General features: G+C 36.0%; 1 protein-coding gene across 2 annotated transcripts in view; it reads right to left on the reverse strand.

The window, feature by feature from the left end:
- The window catches only part of BLTP3B (bridge-like lipid transfer protein family member 3B), a 76,539-nt gene that overhangs the window by 11,177 nt on the left and 52,262 nt on the right, over positions 1-13,100 (reverse strand). Inside the window, exons 13-17 of one of the 2 annotated variants that reach the window (XM_052001644.1) lie at positions 7,375-7,568; positions 3,467-4,956; positions 2,634-2,800; positions 1,137-1,279; positions 42-192 (exon numbers count right to left, since the gene is read on the reverse strand). In XM_052001644.1, the coding sequence (XP_051857604.1) occupies positions 42-192; positions 1,137-1,279; positions 2,634-2,800; positions 3,467-4,956; positions 7,375-7,568 (2,145 nt within the window). Of the gene's footprint in view, positions 1-41; positions 193-1,136; positions 1,280-2,633; positions 2,801-3,466; positions 4,957-7,374; positions 7,569-13,100 lie in introns of those variants that run through there. The other variant, XM_052001645.1, reaches the window with a different exon arrangement.

Below are 13,100 nucleotides of genomic sequence, written 5' to 3' on the forward strand. Positions count from 1 at the left end.
TATCATCTGGAAAAAGAAGTGAAGATCACATGTACTCTTACCTAATGGACGATTACAAAAATATTGCCGGATGCTGACATTGCCTAACTGGCTGGGAGACACCTGGTTCACTTGAAGGCAGATTTCAGTGTCTTCTCCTCGTATGTCAATTTCCCCATTAACACCAGTGATTTTAAACACCACAACTGACATCTGTTAACAAGTACAATTTAAATAAGGACAAAGGAAAAAACTCGGTCTGAAAGAGCTGAACATATACACGTTTGGGAATATACAGAAGAAAATGGCATTTCATTCATTTAAATGCATAAATATGAAGCATATTGGTGTACTATAATATTTTAATTCTTAATTCTCAGAAAAACAACAAGGAATTCTGAGATCACACGGATCGGGATTTTTTTTGGGGGGCGGGGTTGTTTTTAACTTTTTTTTAGTGATATACTTTCTTGTTTCATCAGGGATTCCTTTCTGCTGAGACCTGATTTGTGACATTCTTCAAATCTGCCAAGAGAACTTTGTCCTTTGTCAAGAGAGTTGCAAAAGTGGAGCAATGCAATCCTTTCTCCATAAACTATTATCACCTCATTTATAGACACACCAAACCTTCCATATAGAAGGTACTTCATCTCAAACTTTTACCCTTCTTCTTACTTTCTTTCTTTCTTTTTTTCTTTCTTTCTTTTTGAGACAACCCCCAGAGTCAGACAGCTAGTAAATGTTTGAGTGATCTGAAGGTCCCCCTGACTCCAAGCTCTTTCCACTGTACCAACCTAGCTGCCCCAACTTTACCCTTTTTCAAATTTTGTGGGGACTAAAATGAAATGTAAGAAATTAAAATCAAAGCAGCAGAGAAGAAAGAACAATAAAATAAAAAGACAAAAATAAAAAGAAAGGGTTAGAATTGTACGACCCAGGGGTGAACAATATGGTAAATAAGCAGGAAGTTCATTCTAACCAGAACAAGCACTAATGCCCACATTCCTGCAGACTGAACTGCCCTGCTGCACAAGTCATACTGCATTCCTCATTGATTTCATGGCCAGAGGAGCATGCTGGGCCCCTGGGGAGGAGCTTCAAGGTTCGGGAATGATTGTGCTAAGATGAATTGGTAGCGCATTTCCTCAGACCATTACCATTTCTTCATGATTTTCTTGAGCACTTTCTGAGTTTGTACTGACAGCATCTGGAGAGGACTCCACACAATTCTGAATCTTTGCACCAACGTTGGTATTTTCTAATGGACTCTGGTAACTCATATGTGAGATATCTTCAATACCTATCATAAAAGAATTGAACAAATATTTTGTAATGTCCATTTCCCATACATTTAATGTCACATTTATCTAACAACAGCTATATTAAAATAAAAAAAATCACTCCTACTCTGACAATTAAAATATCCTAACTTTCCATATCTTCAATGGTATCCCAAGCATTCTTATGCTAAAAATAAAATAAAATTGAAGAATGATAAGTGAATGTAAAATGAGTCAGAGTTCTTTCCATTAATATTGCCTAGAATATTACACAAAAAGATGCTGAGTCCCCAGACTTTTGAGTGCTGAAAAATGCATCCATTTCTGACAGATTCTATGTTCTAATTTCTACCAAAATGCCTAATTCCAGTAACCACTTTCACCTTCATCCCATTCTAATTTCTCCTATTCAAAAGAGCAAGAATTCTTTTCCTCAAGGAGTATAACTCCCATTTCATTGTCTTTTTCAGGAACTCTGCAACGATCCCTCACAACCTTTCCCCTCAAACCAAAGTTTTCTGATTTTTTTGTGTAGCATGAGGAAATATATTTAGAAGAATTGCACTGTTTAACCTATATTGGATTACTTGCTGTCTTGGGAAGGAGGTAATGGGGAAGGAAATGAAGAAAAATTTGGAACACAAGGTTTTGCAAAAGTGGATATTTTAAAAGCTATCTTTGCATGTATTTGGAAAAATAAAATAATACTGAATTATAACCCAGTGCTTGAAATATAGTTAAGAGCTTAATAAATACTTTTCTCATTCATTGAAGCTGTCACAATTTGAACCATCATGTGCTATATATTATGCCAAATATTATCATCATAGAAGTATTTTCTCATCTTCACAGTGACCTCAAGAAGGAAAAACAGGAAATATTGTTTCCAAATCATGAATGAAAAATTTGAGATGCAGGGAGGCCAAAAGCCAAAATCATAAAGCTATTTCTCTATTATCTGCCTCAGAATTTTCACCATATTCACTACCAGATTTTTTAAGTTATTATATGTTAATATAGTTTATACATTGAAAATCAGATAATGAAACTCTCTTTCAACTGCCATCTAAGAAACATGAAATTGTTCCAAATTTCCTTTTTTAAAATTTTCATAACAAAGAAGTTCACAGTTTCTCAACAGTGTACAAATAAATTTTATAAGTTTTCCTTTTACCGTGTCTAAGCATGTTACAATATAACCCAAGAACTTTGTGAAGTTATTCTAGATGTTTACAGCTCTCTCCTTATCCCTTGGAGAAATAATCACAAAATTTAATCCAGGGTAGGAAAGTGATGGAAGGATATCTGCCAAGTGCAGAATTTAGTTACTAAAAACAACGCTCACTCCCATTCTTAAGTCAAATGGTCTCTTACCTTTTTCCAAAAATATATGGCTATCATTGTCTAAAAGCTGTTCTTCTAGCATCATGCTATCAATTGAAATGGCATCCAGTGAGACTTGGGATGGACTTCTCTTCATGTTCTTATAAGAAACAGAGAATGCAGGTGGAGGGGGTGGGCAGCGTTCCTTAGGCTTTCCACTTTTTGAACATGTAAAAATATTAGGAAATTGTTATGAGAAAGGCAATTCTATTATAATGTTTTTATACAATTTAAAAATACATATTATTCTAAGACATTAAAAATGAGCTATTTAAAGAAAAAATGAACATTCAAAAATATCTGAAAAACATTCAACAAACATTCAACAAATTTTAGTCATAATCCAGAAATCCACTATGTTAATGTGCTGATATTTCAATGGGGGAAGGTAAGAAGAAAAGGTAGAAGAGAGAAAATGCATATATTTTAACTGGGGAAAAAAAAAGCTAACTAAAATGAAAACAACATTTTAAAACTTTTAATATCTTATCTCTTAACTTTGTGACAGAAATTGCTCTGACACTTTTTTCCAAAGGAAGTTCTTTTTTAAAATTCAGATATTATTTTATGCCAATATTCCAAAATGATCTTTGAAATGTCATCTCTGACTTTCATATACAAACTTATATTTTAAGAATTAATTGTTATTTTGGTATTAACTATTATATACTGAAAGAATTCACCATACAGCTTCATATTTGCAGATTTATTTTAAATATGTAGCATTTAAGTGCTAACTGATCATCTATAGTAATGTCAGATTTATATCCTGAAAATATTTTCCTTAATTTTTTTTAAAAATTAACTCAACAGTGAATATTTACCTTAGAGAGGATTGTGATGTAAACATTCTAACTGTAGATGCCTGATCTTTATTTATCTCTTGTTCCTGAGAGAGTAAAGTAGTTTCTGGGATCAAAGAGTCTGTGGTTCCATTTGCTCTGTCCATTAAACTATTTGGAAACATATTTTGTTCATCATCTTTATCAATTAACAAAGTTCTAGAATCTTCTTTGTCATCAAAGACATGAGGTGAATCTGTAGAAGATGAGCTGTTTTTGTCCCTTATTTCTGTAAAAACTTCTTCTGTTCCACTTTTGTAAACAAGCCCAGTACTCTCATCTTCAGTTATTTTCCCTAAGCTTTTATCTGATGAATCCAAGATCAACATCCCTTTTTGCAGATTTGTATCACTGGCTGATTTAAAAAGACATGGATCCATGGAGGGAACATGGCTAAGGTCGACACTCATGGACCTATTGTCTGCCATCAAATTAACACCTGGACTCCTCATGGGATCCACTGCTCCAGGAACAGATTTTCTTTTGGATTTCAGATTTTCTCCAGGATCCACAGGTGACTCTTCAGGAACCACTGGGCCTTGGCCTTCTGAAAGGGGAGACTTAAATGAATGGGCTTGATCTAACGGGTGAAGCAGCAGAGCAACTTCTGCACTTTTCAGTAAAATGCCCACACAAATGGATGTTTCTGTGGCAGGTTTGCCTGTCACTGCTTCTACATCTTTCCTTAAGTTCTCAGAAAGCAGAATAAGTGATTCATGGAGGAAAAGCAGGAACAGATACTGGTAGTGATTGATTTGCATACTGACATGTTTCTGAATGTGGACCAAGATGTGAAGATCAGCATTTGGAGAAGCTGAGACAGGAGGGGAAGCCATAAAAGCCTCAGATGGAGGCACGTTCTGAGCACCATCGGTCAAAGGAGCAGATTCTGTGCTGTAATACTCTTTGAGGAGTTTCTTGCGCTTCAGGCGACTAGCAAAATCGCTAGATTCACTTTTTGAAATGTTTAAAGATATCAAATTACAAGACTGGAGCTCTTTTTGGGACTCTGCAAATCGAGTAGGCTGGCAGATCCAGAGGGAAAGGGGAAAAGAGTCGACAAAGTTCACTGGCCGTCCCTTTCCACTTCTCATTCCTTCATAGTCTATCCAGAACTGGGAAAAGTGCACAGCCCAGACATCAGTGGCCGCTGATGTCTTAAGAGAATATTTATTTAACTGAGGAGTAACATAACCTTTATAAACATCATGCATCTTTGTATCTTGCTCATGAGCATGTCTCTGGAAGATTGGATGTAGAAGATCAAAATTATCACAAGATTTGGGAAAGCTGGTATACGTTTTACTAAAAAAATTGCAATCTTTGAAATCTTGGAATAAAGCCTCTAAATCAGAATGCCTACAGTTTGGCGAATGCCTTGTATTTGTGGCGATCATTTCAGAACTCTGAACAGAAACTGCACGTGGTTGATCTTGATGGCATTCTGATTTCTTTTCAGAAGGAATGACAAGCTAGGGAGGAAAAAACATTTTATCTAGTCAAAGATATAAGATCATAAATTTATTTTCACTTATCAAAGCCAAAACTTAGCTTAAAAGGGATTTTTTCTAAAAGTTTCATCAAAAAAAAAAATCAGTTAAATACTTGAATATTGAACATAAAAAGCTAATTTGGTCACATTGCTTATGTGAGAGACAGCTTGATGGCGTCACAGCGCATAGAGTACTAGGCCTGCAGCCAGGAAGAGCAGAGTTCAAATCCTACCTAAGGCACTTCCCACTAGTGTGACTCTGAACAAATCACATTACTTCTGTCTGTTTCCTCATTCGTAAAATGGAGTAATAATTGAGAACAAGATGAATGTACATTTGTTAAGTTTTTTTTTTTTTTTTGGTAAACCTTAAAATACTGTATAAATGTTAGATATTGTTACTATGTTCATTATGTAATATTATACAATACAAAAGACATTTCCCTGTATATTTTGGAATTGTGTATTTCATACTTTTTTCTATAAATGATATGTGACAGAATGAAGAAAATATAATATGAAAAAACGTCAGATGCTGGAAAACTCTTTACAAGGTGTTTATTCAGATTCTTTAAGTCCTCTGATTCAAGTGTTAGGTTAGTTCCTCAATGAAAGACTTAGGGAAAAGAAAAGAGAAAAAGTAAATCAAACAACTCAAGAGACTGATTTCTTTTAATATTCTTCTTTGTAAATGCTCATACACTGAAACCTTAGATAACTGCCCAAGGAGACAGGAGCATCAGTAGGGTACAGTGCGTGGTGTCTGAAGTCAAGGCCCTGGCATGGGCCTCTATGTCTACTACTTAGGAGCTCCATGTCACTGAGAAAGTGACTTCAATTTCTAGGCCAGTTATCTCAACTCTCCTTCTCTCTTCCTCATACGTGTGTGTGTGTGTGTGTGTGTGTGTGTGTGTGTGTGTGTATGCATATGCACACAAATGTTTGTATATTCTATTTGTAGATATACACACAGACATACGTACGTCTGAATACATGTTATATAACATGCTTAGATCCTATTATATCACAAATAATCTCAAAGTTCTCTTTTCACTTTAAATCCTACAATCCCCGAATTGAACTCGGTATCTCGAACAACATTTTGAAAACTTTTAAATTTTCAACATCTGTATGGAATTTCTTTCTGAGAAGTTCAAACGTCTTAACAAAATTCCTGGAATGATAATCATCAATTTATTGATTACATACAGGAGGAAGGCAGTTCTAAAGACTCAGATGAGCAATGGACTGATGCCCAGTAGAATGGCAAGTATACCCTCTTGACAAAAATATTTAAGATCTTGGTTTCCTTGACAATGAAAGAAAGTAGTTGGATTAAATGATCTTGAAAGCTGTATTTCTCCATGACTAAATAGATAATCTTTAAAGCTTCTTTCTAGACTCAAAATTTAAGGTATTTATTCAACATGAGAGAAACAAGGAATTTTGTGAAGTCCTCATCTCCTCACTCTTCACTATATGACACCATTTCCTGAGTCTTACTCTCTAGAAAGTGCCTGCTGTTAACATGTTAATGTAAGTTCAAATATTATAATATTTAGGGGGATAAGTAACCAAATATTATAACCAGAACTTTTGGTTTTGTGTGTGTGTGTGTGTGTGTGTGTGTGTGTGTGTGTGTAGGTGTGTGTCATACATACATATATGCATATATACACATACGTATATATTTTTTAACTCTCTTCCTAAGTCATAGAAATTGGACATAAAGGAAAGAAATCTTGAGCTAATTTTAAAACTTCACCTTACAAACTCACTTCCAGCCAGAACATTTAAATCAGATTTAGCAAGCAGTAAAACTAATTATAGTTTCACATTTTTCTTGCTCACTTCTGAGTAGAACAGCCAAAGAAGCAAAAGGAAGTTAGAAAATGAAAAAGGATTGAGGCAACTAGAAACTGAATAATCAATTTCTCTATGATAAGTGAAAATTTAAAGGTTAAAAATAAACTCGCCAAATGAAAATCAGCATAAAAAAATGAGAACATTTCTACCATTAAAGGCAACTGAAATTATGGAAATTATAATGCTAAATCTTGAACCTGTACCTGGCTCATGATGTCAAAGTTGCTTTGTTCTATGATCATGGGTTTTAAAAGTTGGAAAGTACCTCTGAGGCATAGAGCTCATTTTCTCTTACTCTACAAAAGAGGAAAGGGAAGCTCCAAAGTTTGTGTTACAAAAGGCTGCAAGGGTAATAAATTAGGAATAGAGTCAGGGTTTGAACCTCCATATTCTCCTGATAGAACACTCTTTCCACTAACCCCCAAACAAGGAAGGCTGAGGAGACTGGACCTCAATGGACCTTATTAGCTGTTCTAGGCACCACAATTCAACAGGGACACTTGCAGTCTTCTCACCAGAGATCATACAGTACCTTAAGCATTAATCCATCAACTCGAATATCAACGTGCTCATCAGATTTTGAATTGTCATTCAACTTGTACATGGCCATGAACTGATTGAGACTTTGTTTTAAATCCAACACAAATTGATTTAACCAGAGAAGACTCCTCTCATCCAGAGTAAATTGTAGTGCATTCAGTTGTACATAAAGGTTGGGACATGGAACTGGGCAGAAGAAAAATAAACACGAATGTGAAATTTATAGCTCTAAACCATGAATAATCTTCACTGAAAACAGAAAGTACAAGCACTGGGGTCATCAGACAACAAGGTGGTGCAGTGGACAGAGTTATGGGTCTTGAGTCAATAAGCCTCAAGTTCAAATTTAGCCTCACACATTTACTAGCTGTATGATCTTGGGCAAGTCATGTAAGCTCTCTCTATTCTATCAGTTTCTTCATCTGTAACATGCAAACTGAAAAACGCTATATAAATGTTAGCTATAACTATCTGCCACTACCATAGGAAGCAAACTCAAAAAGCATCTCTGCTCAGGAACCTATCAGCAAATACTCCAGAAGCTGCTATCAACCCTACCCTGGAGCGATGGGAACTGGACCTATGGATTTCCCTGTCATAAAGGACTCCTAGTTGAGGAAACTCTCTTCCCCAAAGCAGGTTAGTCCTTTCTTTGTGACTCAGAATCAGAGAGCGGCCTATGGCACCAAGAGGTGAAGTGACTTGTCCACAGTCACACAGCCACTACTAATGGGCCAGAAGTGGAAATGAATGGAGTTTTTCTCTCCTTCAAGTCAACCTCTCCGTCCAGCTGTCTCTCCTTCCTTGGAAGAATACCCAACAGATGAATCTTACCCCCATCACCACCAATTCCCAATGGCAGAGCCAAGATTGTACATGAAAAATAATTCCTAAGTGATGCATCCATATCTTGTATGATTCATCATGGTCCTTCTCAAACAAGGGTTCTGTGCTCATTCAATGAGTGAAAATGAGTAAAACATGAACCATGAGCTCATTTCTATCATGCCCAGCATTTCCTTTTTCTTAAAGTCATATCTCTCTTCAGTTCTACTTAATGAGAACTGATTATGAGCTTTCTTAAAAACACTCATGGGCAGGGATCCTTAAAAGTCAATCCTGGACACTGTTCCAGGATTCTGAGGATCCTACTCTGACCTCCACATGGTTGGTATGAATGATGATCCCTAGAGTTAAACAACCCAAAGATTGGTAGCACTCAAAAAAAAAAAAAAAAAAAAAAAAAGACTCCCTGTATGATACGCCCTAACACTATGATTCTCGGAGATGCTTCTGAGAATGGAAATTTTTGTTCATTGACAACAGGATAGAAAAATCTACATACAACAGACAATCAACACAGAAGTGATCCTTGTTCTCATCGAATATAAATATGTATCCAAAAAATGGTGGAACGTAAAGGAGTTTACGCTGAATTAAATAAAATGAGCAGAATGGCTTTTGGCAGGGGGGGAGGAGGGGAGGAAGAATGTTCATTCTAAAGAGGATTCTAATTTTCTGAAGGTTTTTAGATGTTTCTGAACACTGTTTCTCAATGAAAATCGCTTACTGAATACCTTAAATAATACCCCTTGGTTTCACTTAATTGTTAGTATGATCCTGTTACCCAAACTGAAGAGAAAGCTTTAATTTAGCATGATATTTTTTAAAGCAAACTTGAAACCCACTGACATCCTTCTAGTCCAGATGCTGATTACATCCATAGCCTTGTGCTTGGATTATTACCAAGCCCCTAGTTAGCCCCTCAATCTCTCCAACCTTAATTCACCCAACACACCTGCTAATTAACTGTACTTATTAATTCTGCATTGTCAGATTAATCTTCCTTAAGTACTATTTTCATCATTTCATTCTCCACTGATGCCTAAGCATCAGCTCCTATAACACTGTCTCTCCCCAACATCCCCATAGTGCTTTACATTAACTTGCACAAATGATCTCATGTGCCCCTTACAATTATCCTGTGAGGTAGAAAGGACAGATATAATCACATTTTACAGATGAGGAAACAAAAACTCAAAGGTATTAGTCAATCAATCAAGTATTTGTTAAGTAACTAAGGTGTCAGAATGAGTAAGGGGCAGAATGAAGCTGGCAGTTCCACTGTGCCATGCTTGTCCCTCTGGCCCCATTCTACCTGGGCAGCCTTATTTTGTCAAACTCTTCAAACACATTCCTAATTAGGCTAGGCTCCTCAACAGCCCATGAATACACCATATTCATTCCATCCTCCATCTCCATGTCCTCTTCTCAGTTTCTCTCATTCTAGTCATATCCTTTTTTTAAAGGTTCATTTCGAGGACAATCTTTTCAGTGAGAACTCTCAACTACTATAGCCTTTAGGAAAACCCTACATGGCTTGAATATGCCACAAAATTTAACCCTAATCATATACTATACACAGCTTGTTTCGTGACACTAGGATTCTGCTCCCAGATTACTATTCACTAGCTAGGAAATTATTTTCTTTTTTTATGTTAAATACAATATATATATATATACATGTCCATACAATTATTTTGCTGCACAAGAAGAATCGGACTTTGAAATAGTGTACAATTAACTTGTGAAGGAAATCAAAAATGCAGGCGGACAAAAATAGAGGGATTGGGAATTCTATGTAGTGGTTCACACTCATTTCCCTGAGTCCTTTCACTCGGTGTAGCTGGTTCAATTCATTACTATTCTATTGAAACTGATTTGTTTCATCTCATTGTTGAAGAGGCCACGTCCATCAGAATTGATCATCATACAGTATCATTGTTGAAGTATATAATGCTCTCCTGGTTCTGCTTATTTCACTCAACATCAGTTCATGTAGGTCTCTCCAATCTTCTCTGAAATCATCCTGCTGGTCATTTCTTACAGAACAATAATATTCCATAACATTCATATACCACAATTTATTCAGCCTCCAATTGAGGGGCATCCACTCAGTTTAGGAAATTATTTTCAAAAATCCCTGACTAGACCCTGCCATCTCCTTAAACTATCATCCAAGATCACTCTTCCCTTTCTCTACTCCCAGAAAAAGCTGTCTATACTTATTGCCTTAACTTTATCTCCTCTCTTTTTGATCATTTGTAATCTAGCATCTCAGCTGAACTCATCCTCTTCAAATAGAAGTTAATATAAATGAATGTCAAGCAAGAAGGAAATCTTTTATTTGCCTATGTCCAGCATTCTGGTCTTTTGCTCTTTCCATTCCCCGTGGACCAACTTTTTTGAGTGCCTCTTGCTTGAACAACTAAATCACCATCTTCAATGGTCTCCCTTCTTAGGTTTCTACTCCAATCTATTTTAGAGACTATTAGTCATGTCATCTTCTTGAAGTATCATCAGGCCTTCAATACAATCTTGGCTCAGAAAATTCTAAAAGCTCTTCACTGTTCATCTTATGGATGCAAATGAACATGGACATTCAAAGAACTTCCCTAATCTGACTCCAATTTATCTTTCCAGCTTTAACTAATACTAAGTCCCTCTAAGCCTTCTGTATTAGATCTACATAAGATCATCACCATTCCCTAAATCTGTCACGCTCCTTCACTCTGTATTTCCTCCTGACACCTCCCATGCAGGGAACACTTTCCTCTACTTCCTTTTGTTCAAACATCTTTTAAAGCCTTCCTTCAAAAAGCCTTCCCTGACTGCCCCAAAGGGATGACATCTACCAGCACAACACTCACAACTCTTCCATCTACTGATCAAATTTAATTCCTATTATCGTGAAGGCGGTCTTCTCTTACTATCACCTATTACACTGTACCCTCTTCGCCTTTATATTATATTGCCCTGTATACCATAAGCCCAAGGAAAATCTATGCAGTATTACGGTGTCTCTTCATTGATTAATGTGGTGTAAACTTTGTCCTGTCTGCACACCAGAGTGTAAATTGCCAAGCACATAGACACAATATGCAGACTAATTTAAAATGACATTTAGAAAGTAAAACTAGGGAAGGAATAGTATTAAGGAATCTTTCCTAAGAAATTCTCCAAAATAAAAGTCTAGATAGATCCACTTCAAAGTGCACAAAACCCTGAAATTTTTCCTATTGAAAAATGGTTTACTTCTAAACTAATGAAGTGAATACAAAAATCACAAACGTTCTTTGAAGACCACTTGGATGAGGATGAACACTAAATCATGACATTGGTAAAAAACTTACTTTGGACATGGCTCTCTTACTTTTCTTGGTATTTTTTGGCTGATTTCTCTTTTTTACCCCATAAAGTTGATCAGCCCTCAAAATTCTGCTCTCAACCTTTTTTTATTTTCTTTCTATATTCTTCATTAGTTACATCATTCACATCCACAGTTTTCATTTTCATCTTTCACACTTCCCCCACATCTCTCTCTCTCTCCCTACTTTCCCATTTCTCTTTCTCCTCCATCTCTCTCCTTTCCCCATCTATGTGTGAGTGTGTGTGTGTGTGTGTGTGTGTTTCTCCCTCCCTTTGTATTCCTCTCTTTTCCTGTCTCCTTTATTAAACTTCTCAGATCATCTCATTTTCCCTTTCATCATCTATTCTAATATTCAATCATCATGTAATCTTTCTTAAGTTATTTATGAAGGTACTTCATTCTGCCTCCTAAAGGGCTCTTATCATCAACAAGGTCATAATCTCATTTTTCATTTTTGTAGCCACACTGCCTACCAAAGGATCATGAGTGTGGTATGTATTTAATATTTACTGGACTGAATTCTGAATTTAACAGAAAATAATTTTAATTAGTTGGAATCATCAAATACAAAGATCAGGGCTTTTTAAACAGAGAGCAGGATAAATGAAAAAACATGTAAATGCCTTGTGTATTCATTTATGAAATTAGTAGAAAGAGAGCCAAGAACAAGCTAAGAGACAAGAGTTTTAGTTCCAGCTCTTTAAATAAACAGCTAGGTAATCTTGGCAAGGTTTATAATCATAATCCTTCCTTCTAGTTCCTCATCTGTTAAATGAAAACAAAACCCTCTTTTTCTACCTACTTCAAAAAGTCATCATGAAGATCAAATGAAATGCCCATGATAGCTCCTAGACAGAATTTGTATAGTATACAAATGTAATACAATGAAGATGAAAGGCAAAGAAAAGGCAGCAAGAATTTATCAAGAGCTTTGTAATGGACAACTACCTAAATTAAATTTCTATGCTGTTTCAATTTGTCCAAGTTCACACTGCACTTAATATATTTTTAAGTGTTGTTCAGTCATATCCAACTCTTCATGTCCTCATTTGGGATTTTCTTAGCAAAAATACTGGAGTGATTTGTCATTTCCTTTTCCAGTTCATTTTACGTATGAGGAAACTGAGGAAAATAGGATAAAGTGACTTACCCAGGATCACACAGCTAGTAAATGTCTGAAGTGAAGAAGTCTGAACTTAAGATGAGTCTTACTGACTCTAGGCCTGGCACTCTATCCATTGCACCACCTAGATTACCCTCTCCTACGATATGTTTGTTCTAAATGAATCTATATTGAAAAAGTTCATTTATAAACTAAAATAATAAGCAACTGTCTATATTTTTACTCCTAATAATGGCTAAGATTTATAGAGCACTTTACGGTTACCAAGTGCTCTGCATAGATTATCTCATTTGATCCTCACTATTATTATTCCCATTTTTTAGTGAAGACACTGAGATCTGAGGAGGCAACATAACTGTTCCATACCCCAAGGCAGGAAGTAATC

This window comes from Antechinus flavipes, chromosome 5 (genome assembly GCF_016432865.1).
Source record: "Antechinus flavipes isolate AdamAnt ecotype Samford, QLD, Australia chromosome 5, AdamAnt_v2, whole genome shotgun sequence".
Taxonomy (NCBI): Eukaryota; Metazoa; Chordata; class Mammalia; order Dasyuromorphia; family Dasyuridae; genus Antechinus; species Antechinus flavipes.